The 26,957-nt window shown below is 32.5% G+C and overlaps 1 protein-coding gene across 3 annotated transcripts in view; it reads left to right on the top strand.

Annotated features, from left to right (window-relative positions):
* CSMD3 (CUB and Sushi multiple domains 3) overlaps positions 1-26,957 on the top strand; it is a 1,277,440-nt gene that overhangs the window by 940,742 nt on the left and 309,741 nt on the right. For all 3 annotated transcript variants that reach the window (XM_011982326.1, XM_011982327.1, XM_011982328.1), the window contains 3 exons: positions 7,657-7,848; positions 11,928-12,054; positions 13,749-13,951. In XM_011982326.1, the coding sequence (XP_011837716.1) occupies positions 7,657-7,848; positions 11,928-12,054; positions 13,749-13,951 (522 nt within the window). The remainder of the gene's footprint in view (positions 1-7,656; positions 7,849-11,927; positions 12,055-13,748; positions 13,952-26,957) is intronic.

Here is a 26,957-nt window from a genome sequence, read left to right on the forward strand (position 1 = left end):
TATCAAAACTTTAAAATGTTTAGAAAATAAAAGTGTGACCTAGAAAAGCTGTGTCTTTAAGGTAGAAGAAGATTTCTGAAATAAGATACACAAGCAAAAATTCATCAATAATGAGTAGCATTTCTGACCTTCTAAGCACTCCTTGAAGTGTAGAAACCAAAAATCTGGCAACTACATTTTTCAGATTCTTCTGCCAACAAATATCTCTGCTTAGATTCTGCCAATTAAAGACAGACCTGTGAGAGCTGAAAGGTGAGATTGATGGAGAAGCCATTATTTTCCACCAGCAGCTACAGGCAGGAGTGTGTTGCTGGCAGGTGGTTGTATGTGGCAGCAGCTTCCCTGAACTGCTGAGTTTCCTGAAAGCCAGCAGTGGTCTTCTGACTTTCACACCCTTTACATTTCCAAAATCATCAAGGCCTCAAATTTCTTGTTTTGAATCTTAGCTACACACAGTACATAAGTGGCTTCTGTTGTCCTGACCAAATCTTGGAGAAAAAAAAGGAACGGAACGGAATGGAAAGGAAAGGAAAGGAGAGAAGAGAGGAGGGGAGGGGAGGAGAGGGGAGAAGGAAGGGAAGAAGGACGGGAAGAAGGAAGGGAAGAAGAAAGGAAAGGAAGAAGGAAAGGAAAAAGGGAAATCTACAGTGTCCCAATAGAAAGGGACACTGTAAACAAAGGTGAAACATTTGAAAAGGAGGTATTTATATAATGGAAAACATACACTCTCTAGAAAAAAAATCCAGAAATCAATAAGGAAAAAAAAAAAAAAAAGGCCTAGAAGAAAACCATGGACTAAAACAAATTTCACAGCAGAGGGAAGTTCAGCAGAATAAAAAATGCTTAACTTGATAGGTATTAAGAAATGAAAAATTGTTTTTTTTTAGTTTATAAGTGTGATGATTAGGTTTTCACACTTGTGTGAGATGTGCCTTCCTCAAACCTTGTTACAATATCTGCACATTGCCCGTCGGACATGAAAAGAAAAAAGAAATGAAAATGGAAACCCAAATAAGATGCTATGACACCGTAGCAGAGAAAATAAAAATTAGAAAGCTGTACAACACCAAGTACTTATGACAATTTGCAGAAATTGAAACTTATAAACTTGGGGAATGTAAATTGGTAGTCACCTAGAAGAGTAATTTGGCAATATCTAATAAAATTCAATTTCTGGATATATTTAGATTACATCAACTATAGATTTAGGCCAAATGCCAAATGCTGATTGATTTTGACCAACTTAATATTCAGTCAAAGATGAACATCACCAACCTAGAATGTGGTACAAATATATGATGTACAAGACACAAACTTAGCACATTTAATATTACTTACTAGTTTATGTTTAACAGATTAAAATTTAGGACAGTCTGTCAGTAACATATTTTCTAGTAAGAACTTTATATGTAGTACTAAAAGCATCCACAGTTTTTTAAAAAAAGAATCTTTTATCTTAACTCCTGAAAGCAATCGGAAATGCATAGTAATAATTTCCACAAGCTTTTTTGCTTAAATACTTAACTTCCATAAACTGAAAACTAGAAGGGATTGTCTTCTTAAAGCATTCTTCCATAGTTGTAGCTTCAAAGTTTGATTTTTTAATAGTTTGATTAGTGAGAAATACATGGTGTATCAAATATGTTTTTATTAGTTCTATTAATGAGAAAAAAGTGTAACTGTTCTTCAGCATTTTTATCTTTATTCCCTTAATATTCTTTATTATGTCTCAATCACAAAGGATTATCGCAGCTGTTGTTTGTTATCTTGAAGTATTTCCTGTTTGTGAATTTTGAGGTGGTAAAGTTGACATTCTGCTTTAAATACCTCTTCATTTAAATATAAAGAATTTTAAAATAGGATGTTTTCTTGCAAGACTTATGGCCAAAATGGAATTTAATCACCAAATATTAAATATAGTTCCCAAAAATTATTCTGCCTAATATTGTGAATTTAGTTCACCAACAATGCTATAGAGATTAAAATTATTGCAGAATAATGTCATATTCATTTGTCTCCTTGCATTATATCAACTTTTATTAACATATATGGTTTCGGCAAGCATATTTCTCTAACGTATTTAGCTAACATACTTTCCCAATTTCCTTTTTAACAATCTATTTCTTTTTTATATAGCAATTTGGAAGTCTTTACTATTGACGCATAAAACTAACATATCTTCATTGACCATTAAATTCTCTGAAATTTAACTTATAAAATATATATTTATATTTTAACTGAATTTTTTTAAAAGAGCAAGTAAAAGTCTTTTTAAGTTACATAAAATACATTTTATTACATTTAAAAATGAATTTTCACATGTCACTTTTATTTTTAAATGATGTAAATTATTTGTATTACTGGTAGTGTTTTGCTAGTAAGGTATGACATTACTCTATGTGAACACATAGTTATTCATAAACAAATTTAAAGAAATTATATTGAGGTCAAAATTTTACTAAGTATCTTTTAGTAAGCCAAGACAGAAGCTAACTGATGGATTGGGAGATTTTGGTTGAATCTTGAGGACAAAATGAACTTCAGGTCTTTAAATGGTGCATGCCCTATAAAAACACATGTACATGTACAAAAGGAGACATAAAAGTATAGCATTTTCATAGTAGTAAAAAATTGGAAGGACTATAAATGCTACAAAATAAATTAGTTTGGGAATATGTCACCAATGGAATACCACAGAGTAGTTAAAATAAATAAAATGTGTGTGCGTGTGTGTGCGTGCATGCGTGTGCATGCATGGGTATATAATTATAAAGATAAAATGCAGTATCGGGCAATAAATATGAAGCCACAGAATTTTTAAAACCATTATATTATTTATAAAATGTGTGAACATTTGCAAAACACTGTATGTTGCTCATCGATGTATAGATATGTAATAAAAATATATGTGCAAGAATAATAAACTCAATTAGAATATTTGCTAGCTGTCAGTGGGGAAAAAACAGAAAGAGACTGGGGAAGAATACAAAAGAATCTTTAACTTCTTTTGTAATAATAATAATGTGAAAATGAATTAATATGAATGATAATCAAAATATTAATCTGAATTAACATTGATATGAATCTGACACAACTATGATACAAAAATAGAATCTGATAGAGCTAGTAGATGAATTTGTTGTTATCCTTTTTTGTAGATTTCAAATAATAACTTACAAATAAATTAGATATCTTTGGAGACATATGCTACATGGTGGCAGGAAAGGAATGAAATCTCAGTTTAAGGTATTCAGAAAATCAAAAATATCTAGGTAATGAGGATTATCAGTTCATTTGTGTTCTAGAAATTTTCATTTCATCAGAGTATAAAATTTCACAAGCAGTGGTGAATATTTATAACATATATGATTTTTCATACACATCTTTATTTAATTGTCAGTTTCAAGTATTTGAGCTTTTCAATGAAAAGACTAGCAGCTGAATGTTTCCATAAAGATAAGACATTTCTGCATATTTATGAATAAGCAACAATAATTCCACCAATTTGAACTAAATTATGTTGTGCTTTGTAGCTTAGATACTATTGTCCATGTGCATTTTCAGCTATAATGCAAAATATTATAAATTATCTTAATGTTCAAAGAATATATTCATTTTACCTCATCACCAGCAATTCACAACCACATTTACAGAAAATTCAAGATTTAAGGAAGGATGAATTTGGCAATAAACCTTGAAAACAGAGCTTAATTTCCATTTTTATTTTGAGAAATGATATACGGTAAAACTCAAAATACATTGCATCTTGAATGATAAACTGAATATTATGTCTGCTAGAAGAAATGCAAACTTGTAATTTTTAAGCAAAGACATTTTAAATGTAATATTAAGTATGCAGATCCATGCAAAGTAATATGTCCTGAAATTTTAAAGTTACTACTTCTGCTGTTTCTTCTGTGTTTGAGAGATTGACCTGGTTGACTAGTTTTTCTTTACATTTGATTATATATGTTATGATTTCAGTTAATGACTGCTAACCTCTTTATGGCTATGTCTCTGAAGCGATTTGCATGTTCACCTAGATGCGGCTGTCATAAATTGAGACATTCAGGAAATTCTTGAAACTGTTTTTAAAAATTGTCTCTCAAATTCCAGTTTCTTATCAGCATTGCTTTATTTTTCAGTTGTGTCCTAGAAATAATTGTGTCTAAGAATCCACATTCACTAATGAACATTATTGAGCATTACCGAACATCTAACCTGTGCCAGGATTTGTGCTAGATAGGTACTGTGAGAGGGAGGGGGAAAAAAAGGAAAGAATTTCAACTATATGAAAACAAGGAAAATAAACAAATCATTGCAAATGAATTCAAATGTACAAATAATTCTATGATTTAACAGAGGAGGAAGTGACTAAGACCCCTTTACAGAGACTAGGAAAGACTCCTAGTGTTCTCTGAGAGATAATGTTTCTCTCAAATCACAGAAATAATAGGATAAACTTAGTTCTTAGAACTATACAAATTCTTGTGACTTTATGTTGTGACAATCTAGAAAGTCAATGATGCAAATTAGTGATTTAACACAAGTGAGCTAATATACACTTTTTTGCTTTCTAATTCAAATCTAGATTAATTTGGTCAAGAATCTATGTCTATAAAAGTGATGTAGATCCCTTTTTGATCACCATATAATTTAGGACACAAGAAAAAGTTTTTTCTCCCACATTTTTGTCTTAAGTGATTTTCCTCATTCATAAAACTATCTAGAATATTCTTAAAAGTTTTCTAATCTCAGAAGTTGTAACTGATATAAGTTTTCACCTAATTGTCCTTGGTGCATTTATGACATCATTTACCCTGCATTTTTATATTTTGTAAAATATTAAAAACAGAAGAAACTATATAGCTAGGGCAGCTTAGATTATGATTTATTCATACCGGGTTTGGTTTATCTTTTGAAGTGTCCTTTTCTAGTTCCTTCAGAATCTTAATCATGTTGTGTTGTGACTGTTGGGGTTTTTAGCATTCACCTTTATTAATTTTACCTTGAATATGCAAATGAGATATTCAGTATGAAGGTAGATCCTTATTAAGTAATATAATGATGATGATGATGTCTGTGTCAGCTCTCCTTTTACCCAGTCCTTACTCCTGTGGCAACATGATAAATACCTAATGAAAAAATCTACAGAGGTGGCTAAGGACTTCATAGACAAAGGAAGAAAAGTAAATGAGTTTATTCTGCTGCTTTCTCCTTCTCCTCTCCTGGAAGGTGGGAGAAAAAAGTATGCTCCTTGGAGACTATATGGAAAGGATCAGGCATTTTTACTCTAACCTTTTGTAATGTAAATGTACCTATCTAAGGGACATATTAATCTCCCATATCTCCAACTTTTATAACCTAGAGATTTCTGTAAATTTCTGGGCCTCATTCTTCATTGAAATGTAAACATAAAACTTCCTCACAGTTAAGTAAATTTCTCTGGAGTTTTCTCACTATTCATACAGTTGTAAATTAACTTCTCAAGTGTTGCTGTTAGCCCAGGATCTCAGTTTTTAGCAAATTCATTCAGAAAGCCCTAACCCTGTAGAAACACAAAAATATTATCTCTACATTTCAGAATGACAACATGTGGGAAGTCTCTATTTTTTTCTATTTTTTTCCTGTGAGAATTTCTAAGAATTATGGTTTTTCTGGAGAAAGTAGAATGTAAAAATTTAGAGTTCATCAAGCTGATTAGTATATTAGCTCAATAAAGTATATTTTAAATATGAGAGTATTCACTTTCTTCTAAGGTTATACAACTAAAGCAGTCTGGTTATATTTGCAATTGACATATTTATTACTTGGCTAGTTATTATTTCACATATTTTGTCTTAATTTTAAAATTTTGATGATATGATCTTAGTAGTTATTTGATCAGTGATGCAAAACCCAATTCTCTGCTCACAACCCTTCTGACACCATATATGTATGTTTTTTCCTCACACTAACCAATTATCCAACTCTCCGGTATAGGGATAGAAAGCTGTGATGCCTTTTGGTCACCCTCATACGTGTCATGCTGATATTCCTATAACAACAGATAAGTTAACAAGAGAAAAGCATAACAAATTTATTGAATCGTGGTTTTCTATGACATGGGAGCCTTTAGAAATAAAGACCTAAAGAACCCTGTAAAACTGTCTGTTTGTATGCTGTGGTTCAGTGATGAATGGACAGCTATATAGAAATGTAACTGGTCGTAAAAGATATAATCTGTCAGTAATAGATTGAGAAGGGGAAACCCAGTAAGCCTATTTATTCAAATTCTTCTTGACCTCTTTATGTAGCTTTCCTTTCCAGGGTATGGGAGAGGATCCCTATGGAACAAGGGTTTTCAAGAGAGAAGGAAGAAAGTGACCTTTCTAGGTTCTGTGGTTCACTTTGGTGGAGAAGTTTTCTAGTTTTTATGATTCACCTTGGAGAAGAAGAATTCTGGCTTGTATGACTAGCTTTGGGAGAGAGAAAGGGGCAAGGGGCAGGAGTGCAGAAGGTCAGAGAGACATTGCTTCTGAGGTCTTCTAATCTCTTTTCGTTCAAAGCACTCAACATGCCAAAGTGCATACTTTGGGGTGTACTATTCTGAGAGCCAACCCTTGAAACCAACTTGATGTCTGGTAATTCAATTCAATTCTAACACTACTTGCAGTTAGCGTAGACCCCACAGTTTAGGGGCTCAATCCCACAAGAATGTCAACACTTCAGATGCTAACTGAAATCTGGGCCTCTTGTAATTCTGACTGATCAGCTACAAATTGGGGATTCCCATAACTTCCTCCTTGAGTATGATCATTTGCTAGAATACTCACAAAACTCAGAGAAACATTTACTTACCTTTATTGGTTTATTATAAAGGATACAAACGGAGAGTTACCAAAGGAAGAGGTATATAGCTGAGGTCCAGAAGTGTCCCAAGTGCAGGAGCTTCTGTCCCCACGGAGTGGGGATTTGGGGTATATCACCCTTCTAGCACATGGAGGTGTTCATGAATCTGAAAACACTTAGAACCCCTCTGTCTAAGATTGTTACGGATATTTTATTACATAGGCATAATTGATTAAATCATTGATCCTCAGTAATTGACTCAACCTTCAGTTCTTCTCCCCTCCATGGAGATGTATGTATATGACCTGGCTATGAAAAGTTCCAACACAACCTTCTAATCATATGGTGGGTTTCTCTGGCGATCAGCTCCCATCCTCCAGGAAGAACTTCATTTTAGAAACTCAGGTATGGATGACTTATTATAAATAGCAAAAACTGTACTCTCACCCTTATCACTCAAGAAATTCCAAGAGTTTTAGGAGCTCTGTGCTAGGAATCAAGGATAAAGGACAAATATACACTTCTTCTTATATCACAGTATCACTCAGAATCTACTGTCAATTCTAAATCACTTGAAACAGACAGGAAGCTTAATACCACAAGCCATGTAATTATATAGACTATGGGGTATCACTGATAAACTTCAAAAACACAACAAATTTTAATTTTCAAGAAAAAAAAGGTCTGTGTGGTTGTTGTATGATAGGTAATATGACTAAGAATAAGTATGTAATCATCAAAAATCATAAAGGAAAGGAATGATTTGTATAGATTTAAATTCTCCTCCTAAATTTTGCCTTTAATCAATTTATATTTTTCTCCCAGGTTTTGAACTCTCACACTGTGAAGATCCTGGCATTCCACAATTTGGATACAAGATCAGTGACCAAGGCCACTTTGCTGGTAGCACCATCATTTACGGATGCAATCCAGGCTACACTCTCCACGGAAGTAGCCTTCTCAAGTGCATGACAGGGGAGAGAAGGGCATGGGACTATCCTCTGCCTTCCTGTATTGGTAGGATACTCTCATAGATTTTCACTGAATATTTCTGTGAAAACTTTATCAAATTCTTTGCATTTTTAAGAAATTCTCTCTGTTCTCCTACAACTAACACTTTATATCAGGAAATTAATGAACTCATAGCTTCAATTTGTCAAAAGAAAATTAATGGAAAATGAAAAGATACTTTTCATAACTTTATTCATTATTCCTCCCATAATCTTATAGTTTGTGGGGGACAATATGGTCTCTTCGAAGTCATTTTATTTCTGCTACCTTGACGTAAAATTGAACTCATTACTAAAATGTTAAGAATTTTAATCACTCACATTTATTGAATTGCATTGGCCAGATTTTTAATTTACAAAAGTATTACACATTGTGGAATCAAGGTGGATTAGAGAAAACAGTGACCTATTCTCTTTTCTCATGCATGTACAGCATAACAACCAATTTCAATAGGAAAAGGAATGTGAGAGTAACGTAAGATATATTGCCTTTATGAAGCTAAAGAACGATCATTTTTTGTCTTCTTTACATAGCTGGGATACCGTTTCATTCCTACCATCTTGCAGATTAGTTAATGCATAGATGGGTAGGCAGGAAGGTAGATAGACAAATATTGACAGGTGTGGATAGAGACCTCTCTTTTTCTCTTTTTTCTTTTCTGCTCCAAAGACCAAATAGGTGTGAGATTGGAATACTAGGACAACAAAGGAAAACAACTTTGTAGCAAAACACTAACTCTCCAGCAGGGAACAAATATGCAGTGATTCTTCAGCTTTTCTTTTTTGATGGCATTTATAGAGGCAGAAATCCATTCTGTGTCATGCCTACATGGATAAAATTGACTCAAATCTTTTATTTTTAGCAGTTGTATTGAGGTATAATTGATATACAAAAAACCGCACATATTTAATGTGCAATTTGACTTACCTTTTAAGACCTGAACCTTTTGACAAAAGTAGAATATTTCTATCATTTTTTTTTGATATGGTCAACATAGGAATTGCCGTAAAACTTGCTAGAATACAAATAGAAAATACGAAATTCTAGTTATTATAGGCCTTGTAACTAATTGTGTAGTGCTTTTGATGCTATGAGACCTCTGTTGGTTTGTTAAAACATTGAGTCATGCAGAAAACAAACGTGTTTTTATTTAACTAAAATGCAATCACAGTTCTTTCTTTCAGAGGGTATCTGAATTTTGGACAGATTGTGAGGGCGATACCTAAAATAATAATCAAATTAAATTGCCAAAACCTGGAATATGATCAATAATCAGCCCATTGTCACTGGTTATGAGAAAAATGTACTACTGATTAATTCTCTCTGATGTGATTATGAAATATGTTCAGAAAAGCATTAAGAGTTTAATAGCACAATACCATAAACATATAAATATTGACTGGCCATGCTATTTTTAAAATTAAAACCACAAACAAATACATTAAATGTATATATATATATTTTTACATGTGTTGAATCAAGTTGAAGACATTCTCTACTTTTTGGAAAGATTTTATACAAATGGAAGGACATTTAGTCTGAGACCAGAAGGTTTTAATTATGTTTGCAACAAATCAATGCATTTTATGTTTACGAATACTCAAAATCAAAACATTTTGACTTGATATTGTGCAAGATTTCATGGGTAGGGTAATCTATCTTTTTAAATAAAATTCTAATGATAGATGATCAAATAAATTTAGCAGCTATAAACAGTTGGACATATGTTGAGTGATACTGAATAATTTGATGATAACCGAAGATGAAATTCTATTTTAGATGGTGTTCTCTACTGGCAGTGATTAATAGCTTTAACACTTGGCCTATGGTTATAATATTCTGTGCTCATTAACCTTAAATATCTACTACAGCTATGTCTTAGCCTCAGTCAAATAAGGAAACTTTTCTTAATTATTTGGATTATTTGTAGGTAATTATGTTTCTGAAGCTTATTCGTTGATCAAACAAAAATTAGTTTTTGATGCACCGTAGCTGGAAGGATTTAACCTGTATCTCTTCTTTAAACACTGTATTTCATTTTATTCTGCAAACATAAGTTTTACTCAGAATATGAACTCCAGTACTACAGCATATGACACTGGCTCTTTTGAGGTCAAAATGCCAAGCAATATTTTACAACAAAGAAATTTGGGGGGAAACAGCTATATTTAAGTTCAGGATGCAATATAGTACAAAATACTACAATTGACTATAAATTAATCTAGAAGAACAAGTATCAACTCTGTTCTTAAATTAAATGTATGTCCCAAATAGTGATAAATCATAAATAAATGATGAAAAGTGAATTAATACAATTATGTTTACAGATTGTCCAACAGGATTTTTGTTAGAAAAAAAATGAAAAACCATAAATGGTGATAACATCTTAAATACTAATATCTTTTTAATTTAAAAATCTCCCGAGGGTGTTATTATGAGTTAGATTAAATTAATGTTGCAATAAAAGATAATATTCCCTTAGCCCTCCATGGGTATATCAGTCAGGGTTCTCCAGAAAAACAGCACCAATAGGATATCTCTCTTTCTCTCTGTCTCTGTCTCTCTCTTTTTTTCTCTCTCTCCATCTTCCCTATCCACCTATCTATCTATAGAGCTTTATTTAATTTAAGGAACTGAATCATGCAATGATGGGGGTTGATAAGTCCAAAATCCATAGGGCAAGTTAATAGCTTAGAAACTGAGGCCAGAGTTGCTGAAACTTTGAGAAAGAATTTCTTTTTTCCCCCCCGCCAGGAAACTTAATTGTGCTCTTAAGGTCTTCAAATTTATTGAATGAGGCCTACAAGTCAACTGAGTGTAGATGTTATCCATATCTATAAAATAGCTTCATACCTAGATAAGTATTTAATTAAGTAACTGGCGCTAATAGCCCAGTCAAGTTGACACATAAAACTATCCATCACAGTGTGGTGCAATATAGTATCTAAAATTTTTGAAACAAGTTAACATATATGCAGCCTACAAATTTGAGCCATTAGATTCTAGTGTTATTAGGTCTCTTTCAAATGCTAAAATTTTCCTGCTTTGACCTTCTTTGGTATAATAATATTAATAATAATTATTACCAAAACTGAAAAGTTTAATTCAGTTATTTAATCTAAGATAATAGGAAAGTTGTCAGAATCAAAATGGAGTAACTTGTGTTAAAAACTCTGACAAACAGAGCTGGGAAGGCCATAAGGGGAGGTTTCTCATACACAAGTGCCTAATAACAAGAAGTATCACCAAAGATTCAAATGTATAAAGCATTCCACAGTGTTTTCCTTTTTTCTAGGGTTTAAAGATGTAGAGCAATATGCTAACCAAAATACTTAGTTCTCTTTGTTAGTACAGAGACTCTTTCTAGGTTGTTCACTGATGTAAAATCACTCTAGTTATCACAATAGTATTAAATAGTATTAAAATGGAGAAGGAATCCCCTAAAATATAAAATTTTAATTATATTGCATGATAATACTTACATTCTTAGTTTCATAATTTTTATAAAAATTAGAGATCATATTAAATCAAAACCTAACTAGATTTTACTAAAGTGAGGAATCTAATAAAAAATGTCACTTTGACTTTTGGGAGAGTAAAGTAAAAGGGAAAGGGTTTAAAATGATTTAAAGGGGAAATAAAAGGACAATGAAATTTAGAAGGCCTGAGGGACTGCAGTAAAGATTAGTTTTTCTCAAAGGTGGGGTAGAAAGATGATGAATTATTCAGCCTGCAATTCGCTAGCAGTGAGCGACTTGCCATCTGTTTCCCTTTTAAAATTATCGTTATTTAACAACACATCTTAAAATGTTTGGAATCCTATCTCAGAGGTTTTGAGTGTGTCTTTTTTTAAATTGTGTAAGTAGGTTTCTGTTTTATTGTCTTTTCTGTGATCTAACTTGAGACTCTATTATTACTTGATTGCATTATATATTCTTGCTTCAATTAATACTTTAAAAGTTTATACAAATATATACTTTAAAGAAAGGAAATTAGTATTCTTTTGTACACTCATGAGAAATTTGTAATTGTTTTGAAAAGATTGGCATTAAATTGTGGCTTAAATTTTTATTATTTTTTATCAGCTGAATGTGGAGGTCGTTTTAAAGGAGAATCATCAGGAAGAATCTTATCTCCTGGCTATCCTTTTCCATATGACAATAATCTGCGTTGCATGTGGATGATTGAGGTAGATCCTGGAAATATTGTCAGGTAAATGAATTACATTTTCTCAACATTACTAGGGCATCTGAAGTACCTGACCAACCCCTATATAAAATTAATATCCATTTGTTTCATTTTTTTTTTTTTTTTCTTGAGGCAGAATCTCTCTCTGTTACCCAGACTGTAAGGCAGTAGCTCACTGCAACCTTCTCCTCCTAGCTCAAATGATCTTCCCACCCCAGCCTCCCCAGTAGGTGGGAGTACAGTCATGTGCTACCAGGCTAGGCTAATTTTTAAGTATTTTGTAGAAACGAGATCTTACTATGTTGACCAGGCTGATCTCAGAATGTTGAGCTCAAGCAATTCCCCTGCCTCCCAAAGTGCTAGGATTACAGGTGTGAGCCACTACTCCTGGCCCATTTTGACTGATATACAGAGTTATGCAGATTATTACCCTAGTGCATCCTCATTAACAATTAGGAGAAATAAGAATAGAAGGGGACTGAATACCATTTCCTGTTGTCCTTGTCCCTAAACAGATTCGTGAAACACCTGCTCTCTGCCCCTGTAATCATGTTAGATTTCCCTTTTCTGCAGAGTTCTTCACATTGCTGCTGCCTTTTAGATATAAGTAACTGAAATCAACACCAGTCTGACTTTCATAGCTATCACAGGCTCTCAGTCCCAGCCTTGCTATGCAGCTTTGGCTAGAATCATCCTTGACATATGAGCTACTTAGTGTGTTTTCAATAACAAACAATAACTTTAAAACTTGAGAATTACACTTACATAAAGTAGTAATATAAATTCTATTTATATAAAATGGAACTTCAGACAAGCTTCTAGGTGGGTACACTCCTATGCATTGATGGATGAGTTGGTACATTACTTTTGCAAGGCAATGTGCAAACTCAAAACATACTACACTGTATCATCCTCAGTTTATTTTTCTTTAGTCTAAGTCATGCCTTTCTTTATATAAATATTAGAATTATTAAACTTGAAAGTAATAAATTCAAGAGAATTCTGCAGTTTCTAAAAATTAAACATTGCTTGATATTAAATTGCAGCCCAAATTTAAAGCTGTAATGATTCATGTATCAAACATAAATGTATTGTATGTAGAGTTGAGCATGTTGATATAATTAGATTTCTAAATTTTGCACCAAGCACAAAAAGTACCCGATTCTAATTTTGTCTAGATTAAACATAAAACACAATAGATTTAACATGGAACTGTGATAAAAGTGTGCACTGTAGAATCAGATAACTTGAGTTCAATTTGTGATTATGCCACTCTTTGGGCAATTATTTCATTTATCTAAACTCTATTTGCCATATTTGTAAAATCGAGATAAAAATTATTCCTACTTCATTGGGTCATTATAACAATTAAACAAAATATATGTAATGCATTTTGCACAGTGCCTAACATGTAGAAGATTGTCTATAAATGTCCCCTGCTGTTGCCCTGGTTAAATTCATGAACACAAGAAAGAATGTACGCCTGAAGTTTCTACAATTTGCAAAGGTGATGTAATGGTGTATTTAATAATATTTTAAAGAAACAAAGTATACTTCTCAAGAAAAATATATTAAGAATATATGCTGTTTACATAATTCATTTTTATCACATAGCAAAAAAGAATATCTAATAAAAGGCACAATGCACATTTGCTCTATTTTTTATTTAAAATTGAATCCTTGTTTAAAGTAAACAGAGAAATATGGTTCTCCCACAGCTTGCAGTTTCTTGCTTTTGATACGGAAGCATCACATGATATACTCCGAGTCTGGGATGGTCCACCAGAAAATGAGATGCTTTTAAAGGAAATTAGTGGATCTCTTATTCCTGAAGGAATTCATAGCACCCTCAACATAGTAACCATCCAGTTTGACACGGATTTTTATATTAGCAAATCTGGATTTGCAATTCAGTTTTCAAGTAAGTTCTTTCAAAACGTTTCTTAATCCAAAATAGGAAGGTGATGTAAATAGTCGTGTTAACTTTACTGTTCAAATTTTTAACTTTAAAATTTTAATGATTTTAAATATTTATGCTTCTGCTCTTCCTGTATCTCTGCAGCAAAGGTAAAATATACATGGGAAAAAGGTAATACAATTAATTCTGAATATTAATTATTGAGACTTCTCTCCACTTGTAAAACCACTTATTCTTAAAGTAAAAGTGGTGTTAAAATTACTCAGCTAAAAAAATTATATCACAAAAGCTTATAATCTGGAAATACTGTAAAAGTGAAAGTTTTAAAATGTGAAGTTTTGCAGATGAGGAAGGAAATGAATACTTGCTATTACAAAAAAATACAACCCTACATTTTTACTGTTATTTTATTCTTTAAATATCTTAATTATATATTCACAGATATCTTTGACAAAATATTTCAGACAGCTTTTAAATTAAAGATTTTCTATAACAACAATATGACAATGAAATAGCATTCCTTGTAAGTAATTACCAGTGTTCTTGTCTTGTTAATTTTTTTCTTCTCATGGCACTGCTAAGTGACTAAATATATGTGTTCTGTAAAAGAAATGTTAGTTTAGTTGATGGATAAAATGAATACAATCTTAAAATTTTAAAATATTATTTTAACTTTTTAATACACATTATCGCTTTGAGAAAATTATATAATAGATTTTTTATCTGTATAGTCTTAAAAAGTCCTATTAACAGAAATGTATCAATGTTTCTATGATCAACTATGAGAGTGCAAACCAGTACTCTTCAAATGTGTTGGAATTCAAATTCTGGCTCCTTACTAACTGCTAATTTTCGGCACCTTACCTAGTGACCCAATACTGGGTTTTCTGATTGACATAGGAATAACAATGCTCATCTCATAAATAAGTTATTAAATGTAACAGAATCATGTGTGCACAGTATTTGGTATTGAGTAGATAGCTGGTACCTAATGAACTATTATTTTTACATAAATAAATGTAACATTGAAATGTCTTGAAAATAAATAATACAAATAATTTTTAAAAGCATGAAGGACTTTTGAAATCAGTGCCAACAAAATATGCCATTTTAGGTAAACAATTATACAGTCAAACAATTCTCTTGGCTGACTTTTTGTTTATGGAAAACAGTTATTTGACCTATTAACACAAATGAATTATTTTGTACTATATGACCCAAGCTCATGTGAAAGGGAGGTATAAACTGAAAAGTTAATATCTTTAAATTTGCACTTTAAATATGTATTTTGAGAAAAGGGAATAAAGTAAGAAAATAATCATATAATAGGTGAATATAAATTTCTCCCAATTAGAAAATATTTACCAATAAAATATTCTTCATATTTGTATATTCTAATCTCTACTGTTTATATTTTTTAAGTGGGTGGTTTAATTTTAGTTATTTCTATTTTAGTTTAGCAACAAACAATTCCTACTTTTACTTTAGATCAGTAATACATAGTGTTTTCCACTTAAATTGTTATTGCGATTAAATATCTGCATACAGTAATTTGAAAAGGTGTCTCAGGCTCAGTGTTTACAAATGCAACTTACACTTTGCACTCAATCTTATCTGGTTAAGTGGAAACATGCTATTTTACATGCATTTCTGGGAATTTTTATTGTAGATAATCTGTGAAATTAGCAGTACATTTTTATATTGATTATATTTGTAGGGCACATTAAAGTTATGGAAACAATATATTTCATACTAGAACTTTAATAACTCTACCTTCGTAAGATTCTTTTAAGATGGATAGAAATTTGATCTGAGCCTTAGAACCAACCTATTGAAATAAAGTTACATTGATGATTACTATATTGTGAATGAAAAATTAGCCCCTTGGTTAGAGATCTTTTCCAGAATATATGCTTACATAGCTTTTCAAGTGTTCAGATTTCAAATGGGAAAATATTCTTTTCATGAATGAAGTCTCGATGGGTGCCAAGAATTAAGTTAAATGCTTTATATACAAAATCTCATTTAATTCTCACAAAAGCCATATAAGATATGGTTATCATTCTCATTGCCCAAAGAAATACGTTAATGTTCAGAAAGTCAGTTAATTTGTTCAAGATCATACAACTAGCAGATGCCTGGAGTGATAACTCAAACTCATATGTCTGAAAGGAGATTAATGTCATGCTTTGTACATACTAAATGCTTAGCAGTTATTATTACAGTATTATTATTCTAGATACATGCATTAATATGCCAGAGGGAATAGAAAGTTTTCAGTTATATATTATTAGTTGCAATGGAGTTCTACATTTTAATCAGTTTGGTTTCCGGATTATCATTCCCAGCACCACATCAAAGGTACCAATCTGAAAAAGGAGATGAAATATAAGTGAAAAAGTGAGAAGAAATGAGGGAAAGTTGGAGTACATACATGCCCATTTGAAATGGACAGATGCCCTCTCTGGCTGTAGGCATTTTGCCCTGTAGGAAGACAGGAAATTTTTAAAGTGGAATTTCAAATAAGAAATTTTATCTGAAGTCATCTAGTTCTAAAGTATACAGGTAGTATTAAAGAGAATGTAAATGGACTATAGGCCACTAAACAACCTCTGTGGGTCAAACTTGGCTCATGGGTTCATGTTTGCCACTTCAGTGCCTTACCTAAATTCTTCTTCCCTAGATAAATCTATTTCATCCTACCCACTCTTTCATATGTTCATCCATTTCACTCATTCAGCCTAGGAGAGTCTATTAAGAACCAGGTATTAAACATATTTATCACTAATTAATTCTCAAACTCATGTTTTCATTAACTCAAGCAACTCTTAATTTCATACACACACACCCACACCCACACACAAACTGTCTCTCTCTCTGTCTCTCTGCTGCTTTCCATCACCAAACCTTCTTTTTGCTTTAGTGTTACTTCTGCTCCCTTGTGCTTAAATTCTGCTCCTCCTTCCAGGTTCTGTGCCAAGATCCCTTTTCAGTAAAGTATTTTCTTACTATTCTAGCTCATGCTCTTTCCACTGGTTGTATTTCTTTTTCTCCAAATGAAGATCAGTATAAACAATGTAGCAATTCATTGTTCTAGAAGTTTTTTGGTTGTTTTTTGTTTGTTTGTTTATTTTTGTTTGAGACAAGGTCTTGCTCTATCAGCCAAGGTGCAGTGCAGCGGCACAATCACAGCTCACTGCAACCTCAACCTCCTGAGCTCAAGCGATCTTCCTACCTCAGGCCCCCGTGTAGCTAGGACCACAGGTGTGCACCACGCTTCACTAATTTTTATTTTTGTGTGTGTGTGGAGATAAGGTCTCACTATGTTGGCCAGGCTGGTAGTGGCATTTTAATTACGATGCCTTTGCTCCCCCAAATATATTAATATCATGAACACCTTTGTCTCTTAAAATGTCTATATAGAACAAACATTTTGTACAGGGTAATAATATAATTTACTATCCAGACTTAAGGTATATCAGAGATCAAAAGCAAGTGCTAATAAAAACTAAGCTCAGCAATAGGCACAAACCAGGATGCTCCTATACAATCAGGAAGTATTGTCGTTTTAATAGTCAGATTTTATTTGAGCCCCCCTTCCTCGATGAGTACAATTTAATTCCATTCTTCTTTTGAGCAAATAGCTGTCCATTGAAAGTCAAAATAATTAAAAATAATAAATCAGGCAATAGTAGCAGAACAGTCTTCACCAATGAATATAACAGGTGATATGTATTTCCCCAAACTTGGTGCAAAGTGAATTTAACAGAAATGTAGGTCACAGACCAACTTTATAATCATCAAGCCGCTATCGGCAGCCTCATGACTTTTATTTCATGATCCATTCATCCTTTGTAGAGTCTGTTGCTTTATCTCTTGGTGTTATTGTCTGCAAGGCACTTTTGCTTAATCAGAGATACTTAAGTCTAACATTGCCACTTCATGCTGTTGTATGTGCTGTCCTCACTTCTCGGCAGTCAGCTTCTATATCCTCTGCTTACATTTTAATTTGCCTGTCTCATTCCACTTTAGTTCCCCAGGGAGGATATCATTGGGTATCATGCTGTCATTTGCCCACAGAATAGTAGATTTTGACAGAGCATTTTCTATGCTCTTCACTCTTTGACTTCTCTGTTAAGAATCTTCCCCTGCTGGGTAATACAAAATGCTGAGGCCCATGGCTAATATTGCTGAAAAAATCTCAAGCAGATAGATCCCTTAGCCATGAGAGGTTGAAGTTCCCCAGCTTTAACCGATTGCTTGGTGCCCCTGCCTTTGTTCTCATCCTTATTGTTCCCTGCACTGCTCCAACATTCGACTAGCCCCTCACTTCTTTATCCCTCCAACCAAACTTTTCTCCACATTTCTGCCTGATCTTTCCGAAATACAAAATTGGACATCACTTCTCTGTTGAAAATTATTTAATGGCCACACAGATCTAAACTCAAAACTTTGGCATAATATTTAAAGCCTCCAGAATATGCCCCAACCTGCCTGCCAGCTTCACTCCTCACTATTCATTTATATACATCCAGAGGTCTAATTAAATTGTTCTGAAAGGACAATATCATTGCACATTTCTACTGCTTTGCAAACTCTCTTCCATATTCCTGAAACCCTTGTGCCTACATTCAAAATTTGTACATTTTTAGTCATTTTCCAGGGCCTAGGTTAAATGCTACTTCTAGTAGCAATGAACTACTAGACAGAATTACTTATTTCCACATATGTACTGCTCTTCCTTGGTTTGCTCAGGACAGTCCTCATTTATGTCTGTTGTCCTGGCATTCTGACTGTTTTGACATTTATCCTGTATTTTCCCTTTTTAACAAAATATGACTATTAATGGTTCATTAAAATAAGCCACAGTGCATTTATTAGATCTCTGCTTTGTGACATAAGTCTGCAGTGCTCAGTAATTATAATGTATGGTTACATCGGAAAGACAAATACTGTTAGGTTGGTGCAAAAGTAGTTGTGTTTTTTTGCCATAATAACTTGTATCTATTTCTCAACTTTTTCCAGATGCTAGGTAATTAACACTTACCTTTCATGGATAGCATGTAGGACACATATAGATAAAATGAAACATTCTTAGACTGAACAGGTCACCCATTCTGACCCTAGATGGTGGTGGGAGGAGCATTTATTTATTTATTTTTATTATTTATTTTTTGAGATGGAATCTCGCTGTGTCACCCAGGCTGGAGTGCAGTGGCACGATCTTGGCTCACTGCAACCTATGCTTCCCGGGTTCAAGCAATTCTCCTGTCTCAGCCTCCTGAGTAGCTGGGATTACAGGCATGTACCCCCATGCCCAGCTAATTTTTTGTATTTTTAGTAGAGACGGGGTTTCACCATGTTAGCCAGGGTAGTCTCGATCTCGTGACCTTGTGATCCACCCACCTCAGCCCCCCAAAGTGCTGGGATTACAGGCCTGAGCCACTGTGCCTGGCTAGGAGGAGCATTTCACATTGTTGCCCTGATATTTTGTATAAACAGATAGTTATGCTACTGTATGTATTGTGGTTTGAATGATACATAAGACTGCCAGGCCATGAATTGGCAAGATTAGGTGGAAATATGGGACATATGTCTTCTTGAAGTATGTGTAGAAATAGAGACTGAGCAGTTGATCTACAGACCTACAAAATGTAGTCTGAATACTCATGCCACGAGTATATATGCTGTTTATTTTATTGTGTAAATTTGGAACTAATTACTTTATCATGAACATTTTTTAATTATCTTGCAATAGACCTTTATGGCAGCAATGAGATTTTAAAAAGTAAATGTTTAATGAAAAAGTATGTACTGAGCATTTATTTCTTAAGAAAGCTGATATCCACTAAGATGTCCAAAAGGAAAGTCAGTTCTACTGAAGGTGCTGTAAAGAAACACCCAAGCAGAGATCAGCAAGGATTCTACGAAAACCAATCCCTGTGAAAGTTGAAACAAAACCAAAACAAATAGCAGAAAATGACCCAGAGTAGTTTTTTAATTACTATTTGTAAATCCAAGAATTTCATACATCCAGAAACATTTTTTTTTTTTTTTAAGAAGCAGGGAGTAGCCATGATCCCATTTCAATAAAACTTATTTAGGTAAGTGATAAAACTTTAAGAGAGAAAATCATGCACTGATCATTTATAGCTGTGTGAACAGAAATTAGTAAAATATTGAATTAAGTGAAACACTATTATTTTGTGTATCATGTTTACATTTTATAGGCTAGTGAAGAAGGCAGTTTTATTAATATATGCCAAATATGAATTATAATTGAATGGTTATTTGAAGCATAATAATGCATTAAATACATCTTCATCATTTTAAACTACCTGATATATTAAATATGTTTTAATCATTTTAGAGTACTTTCAACAGCCACATTATTTTTATTTCAATTTATTTTACTGTGATAAGAACAATTAACACAAGATCTACTTTTTAAGCAAAATTTTAGGTGCAGAGTACATTATTTTGGCCTAGGTACAACTCTGTATAGCAGGTCCCTAAAGCTTACTTATATTGCTAAATTGAAACACTATGCCAGTTGATTAGTAACTCTTATATCCCATTTCCCCCAAGCCCCTGGACAAAAAACATTTCACACTCTGATTCTATTAATTTGACTATTTTAGATACCTCATATAAGTGAAATCATGCCGTAGTGTTTCTGTGACTATCTTATTTTACTTAGCATAATGTCCTTAAGGTTCACTCATGTTGCTGAATATTGCAGAATCCTTCTTTTAAAGACCAAATAGTATTCATTGTGTGTCTTTGCCATATTTTCTTAATCTGTCATTAGACAATTAAGTTGTTTTCAACATCTTGGCTATAGTGAATAATGTTGCAACGAACTTAGGAGTACTAATACCTCCTCAAGATCCTCATTTTAATTATTTAGGATAAATATCTAGAAATGGGATTATTGGATTGTAAAATAGTTCCATTTTTAACTTTTTTTGAGAAAACTTCATACTATTTTCCATAGTGGCTGCACCATTTTGCATTCCCACCAATAGCATGTAAGAGTTTCTCTTTCTCCATATTCTTGCCAACATCTTTTGTATAAATAATAACCCTCCTGACAGGTACGAGGTAATATATTACTGAGATTTTAATTTGCATTTCTTTGATGATTAGTGATGTTAACCATTTCTTCATATACCTGTTGTCCATTTGTATGCCTTTTTTGTAGAAATGCCTATTCAAGACCTTTGACTGTTTTATATCAGTCATTTGCTATTGAGGTGTAGAGGTTCCCTACGTATTTTGGATGTTGATCTATTATTACATGTATGACTTGAAAATATTTTCTATCCTTCCACAGGTTGCCATTTCACCCTTGTTGATTGTACAGAAGCTTTTAAGTTGGTTGCATTCCTGCTCGTTTATTTTTGTTTTCGTCATCTATGCCTTTGGTGTCATGTCCATGAAATCATTGTGAATACCAACGTTATAAAGCTTTCTTCTCTCTTTTTTTTTTTTTTTCCTTCTGAAAGTTTTACAGCTTAAGATCTGGTGTTTAAGCTTTTAATCCATTTTGAGTTGATTTTTGTGTATACTGTAAGATAAGGATCTAATTTCATTTTTTGCTTGTGGATATCCAATTTTCTAAATACCATTTGTCAGGGAAACTATACTCTCCCCTTTGTGCATTCCTGGTACCCCTGCCCATCTTCCCACACCTTTTTGTTTCCTTGTCTTAAGGTGCAGACCTGTTACCCTTTCATAGATTTATTTCTGGTCTCTCTATTCTCTTTCATTGTTCTATATGTCTCTCTTTATGCCAGTACCACGCAGTTTTGATTATTGTACTTTGGTAATATATATTTGAAATCAGGAGATCTGATGCCTTCTGTTTTGTTATTCTTCTCCAAAATTGATTTGGTATTCAGGTTATTTTTGGGTTTATGTGAATTGTAGAAATGTTTTTTTCTATTTATAATCCATGAACAGAGGCTGTTCTTCCATTTGTTTGCATCTTTAATTTCTTTCATTAATGTTTTATAGTTTTCAGTATACAAGTCTGTCACCTCCTTAGTTAAATTATTTCTGAGTATTTTATTCTTTATGAGATGATTTTAAATTAGATAGTTTTCTGAGTATCCTTTTTAGATAGTTCATTGTTAGTGTATGTAGAAACACAATTGATTTTTGCATGTTGATTTTGTATCCTGAAACTTTATTGAATTTATTAGTTTCAACAATTTTTTTCAACAAATCTTTAGGATTTTCTATATAAAAGATTGTGTCATCTGCCAACAGATACTATTTTACCGATTTTGTTTTTTTTTTTTTTTCAGTTTGGAGGCCTTTTGTTTCTTTTTCTTACCTTAACTGCTGTGACCAGGACTAGCAGTACTATGCTCAATAGGAGTGGGAAGTGAGCATCCTTAACTTATTCCTGATCTTGGAGGAAAAGTTCTCAGGTTTTATTATTTTATTATTTTTTATTTTTTTTTCCCAAACAGTACAATGTTAGCTGTGGGTTTTTGATATATGGCCTAATGCATTGAGGATTTTTTTTTTAAGCATGAAAAGGTATTTAATTTTGTCAAATGCCTTTTCTGCATCTATTGAAATTATCATGTGATCATGTGATCTTAATCCATTATTCTGTTAATATGGTGTATGAAAATAATTGATTTTTATATATTGAACTATCCATCTGTCCCAGGAATAAATCTGACTTGGACATTGTGTGTGATCTTTTGAACATTTTAATATGCTGTTGGATTTAGTTTACTAGTATTTTGTTGAGGATTTTCGCACATATATTCTTCAGAAATATTGATCTCTAGTTTTGTTTTGTTTTTTTTCTTTTTTCTTGTGGTGTATTTTTCTGGCTTTGGTATCAGGGAATATTGCCTTTACAAAATGAGTTTGGAAATGTTTTGTTTGTTTGTTTTTGGTTTTGTTTTGTTTGTTTCAATTTGTGGGGTTGGGTGGGAAGAGTTTGAGAAGGATAGAAATTAATTCTTATTTAAATGTTTGGTAGAATTCACCAGTGAAGTCATCTGGTCATGGGCTTTTCTTTGTTGGGAGATTTTAAAATACTGCTTAAGTGGCCCTATTAGTAATGAGTCTGTTCAGGCTTTCTATTTCTTATGATTTAGTCTTGATAGCCTGTATATTTCTATAAATTTATCCACTTTTTTTTTCTAAATTAGCCAGCTTGTTATCATATAATTGTTCAATGTAGTCTCTTATATCTGTAGCACTATTCTTTCTTTTCTGATTTTATTTATTTTAATCTTACCTCATTTTTCTTAGAATAGCTAAGGGAATCTCAATTGTGTTGAGATTTTCAAGAAGCCAACTTTAGTTTTATTTTTTAATTGTTTTTCTATTTTCTATTTTGTTTTTCTATTTTCTTTAATCTTGATTATTTCCTTCCTTCTGCTAACTGTGAGCTTCTTTGTTCTAGTTCCTTGAAGTATAAAGTTAGGTTATTTATTTGAGACATTTTTCCTTTTTATGTAGATGTTCATTGCTATGAACTTCTTACATAATCCTGTTTTTTCTGTTTCCCATGCATTTTGGCATGTTGTGTTTTTGTTTCATTTGTCTTGAGATATTTTCTATTTCTCTATTTTATTGATATGTAATAGTTGTACATATTTATGGGGTACAAGGGATATTTTGATACATGCATACAGTATGTAATTATCAAATAATAGTAATTGGAATATTCATTATATCAAACATTTATCATTTCTTTGTGTTGTACATTTTAAATATTCTCTTCTAGCTATTTTGAAATATAAAATAAGTTCTTATTAACTATCATCACTCTTCTGTGCTGTTGAACAATAGAACTTGTGCCTTCTATGTAACTGTATTTTTGTACCCTCTTCATCCCATTGGAATGCTACAATTCCCAGTATCTGGTAACCACCATTTGACTCACTACATCCAAGAGATCAATTTTTTGTTAGCTTCCGTATATAAGTGAAAACATGCAATATTTGTCATTCTGTGGCTGGCTTATTTCACTTAACATAATGTCCTCTAGTTCCACCAATGTTACTGTGACATGTTTTTATGTTTCCCCACTGCCTTGTGACTGAGTAACATTCCATTTTGTATATACACCACATTTTCTTTATCCACTCATCAAATAATGGTTGATTGAATACCTTCGTTACTGTGAATAGGGTTGCAATAAACGTGGACGTGCAATTATCTCTTTGATATACTAATTTTCTTTCTTTTGGGTAAATAGCAGTGGGAATGCTGGATCATGTGGTAGTTGTATTTTTAGGTTTTAAGGGAAACTTCGTACTATTTTATATAGTTTCTGCATTAATTAACATTCACACCAACAGTGCATGAGCATTCTCTCTCTCTTTTTTTTTTTTTGCATCTTTGTCAGCATGTTATTTTCTGTCTTGATAGTAGCCATTTTAACTGGTGTGTGATAATATCTTGTGGTTTTGATTTGCATTTCCCTGATGATTAGTGATGTTAAACATTTTTTTATTTACCTGGTGGCTATTTGTATGTCTTATTTTGAAAAATGCCTATTCAAAGCATTTGTTCAATTATTAATTGAATTATTTGTGGGTTTCTTTTTTGTTTTGGTTTGTTTTGCTGTGTTTTCTTGCTATTGAGTTGTTTTAGTTCCTTACGTATTCTGGTTATTAATCCCTTGTCAGATGGGTAGTTAGCAAATATTTTCTTCCATTCTGCAGGTTATCTCTTCACTTTGTTGATTATTTACTTTGCTTTACAGAAGCTGTTTAGTTTGATATAATCACATTCATTTAGTTTTGCTTGTATTGTCTGTATTTTGAGGTCTTATGCAAAGTATTTGCCAGAACTAATGTCCTGAAGTATTTCCCAATGTTTTCTTCTGGTAGTTTCATAGATTAAGGACTTACATTTAAGTCTTAATCTATTTTGATTTTAGTTTTGTATATGGTGAGAGATAGGGGTCTAGTTTTATTCTTCTACGTGTGGATATCCAATTTCTGCAGCACCATTTATTGAAGTCCTTTCACAGTGTATTTGTTAAAAATGAGTTGGCTGTAGATGTATGGATTTATTTCTGAGTTATTTTTCCTCTTCCATTCGTCTATATGTCTATTTTTATCACACTGTCTTGTTTACTATAACTTTGCAGTATATTTTAAAGTCAGATAGCTTGATGCCCCCATGCTATCTTTATTCTCTTTGCTCCAATTGCTTTAATTATTCAGGATCTTTTGTGATTCCATAGGAATTTTAGAATTTTTAAAAAATTTTCTCTGAAGAGTGGCATTAGTACTTTTTTTAACAAAAAATGAACGCTGACAAGTTTTATTAAATAAAAATTTTGCATTGTTTATTTTTCACCATAATGTTCTGGCATGCTTCTAATGATAGAATCACCCAGCTTAATGATAGCCAGTATGTGTTGTCTGTAGTATATTCCACATGCTGTACCCAATTCAGTATTATTGCCTCTGTAGTGATGGATACCAGTTTTGGCCAACAATACTTAGTACTATAATTCAGATTTCTTCAAAGTCGGGCAGTTTCTAGAGTGGATGATGAATTTTGCTTTGCCTTGTCTGATCATCTTCAGAGTTGGCTTGTACCCTAGCATCTTTTTAATGTGTTGTTGTGCTCAGTTTGCTAGTATTTGGTTGAGGCTCTTTGCATCTATGTTCATCTGGGATATTGGCCTATATTTTCCACTTTTCATAATGAGTTGTAGTGTAGAGTTAATTGACTCCAGTGATGTTTTCCTCTTCTTTGTGGCCCCCATGTTCCCACCTTAGGTGCAGGACAGGCCCCACTCAAGAGCACCTGCCAAGATGGCCAGGGAGCAAGAAAATGTCATTGGTACTTTGGAAGGAATTACTTTGAATTTGTAAATGACTTTGGGTAGTACAGATCTGATAAAAATATTAATTCTTCCAATCTATGGACATTAAATGTCTTACCATTTTTCTTGTGTCCTATTTTTTTAGTAGCGTTTTATAAATTTCATTGTAGAGAGATTTCACTCCTTTAGTTAAATTTATTTCTAGGTATTTTATATATTTTGTAGCTATTGTAAATGGGATTTATTTCATGATTTTTTTCATATGGTTTGTTATTGGCATATAAAAATGCTACTGAGTTTTGTATGTTGATTTTGTATCCTGCCACATTACTGAGTTTATTTATAAGTTCTAACAACATTTTGGTTGAACCTTTAGGTTCCTTTAAATTTAAGATCATGTCATTTGCACACAAGGACAGTATTACTTCTTCCTAATTTAGATGCCTTTTATTTCTTTGTCTCATTTAATGGATCTGGGCAGAACTTTTAGTACTATGATGAATAAAAGTTATAAAAGTGGTCATTCTTGTCTTGTTCCAGATCTCAGAAAAAAAGGCTATTAACATTTCTCCATTTAGGATGATGTTAGCTGTTGGTTTGTTATATATGGCCTTTGTTATTTTGAGATACATTCCTTCCATAACCAGTTTGTTGAGAACTGTTATCAGTAAGGGATGCTGAATTTTGTTGACAGCTTTTTTTCTTTTTCTTTTTCTTTTTTTTTTTTTTTTAGCATCTGTTGAAATGCTGCATATAGTTTATATCCATGATTCTGCTAATGAGATGTATCCTGTTCACTGATTTGAATATGTTGAATGATATTTGCATCCCAGGAATGTATCCCACTTGATCACAGTAAATGATCTTTTTAATGTGTTGTTGTGTTCAGTTTGCTAGTATTTGGTTGAGACTCTTTGTTTTCTTTTTCTGCTGTGTCTTTGATTTTGATATCAGAGAAAATTGGCCTCATAGAATGAGTTTGGAAGTGTACTTCCTCTTCAATTCTTTGAAATAGTGTGATTAGAATTGGTATTAGGTCTTCTTTAAATGTTTGGTAGAATTTAGCAGTGAATCCATTTGGTCCTGAGTTTTTCATCGATGGGAGCCTTTTTTCTTTGTTTTTTTTTTTTTTTTTTTTTTTTTTTTTTTTTTTTTTTTTTTTTTTTTTTTACTACTTTCAACTCATTG

The sequence above is a fragment of the Mandrillus leucophaeus genome, unplaced genomic scaffold, assembly GCF_000951045.1.
Source record: "Mandrillus leucophaeus isolate KB7577 unplaced genomic scaffold, Mleu.le_1.0 Scaffold239, whole genome shotgun sequence".
NCBI classification, from domain to species: domain Eukaryota; kingdom Metazoa; phylum Chordata; class Mammalia; order Primates; family Cercopithecidae; genus Mandrillus; species Mandrillus leucophaeus.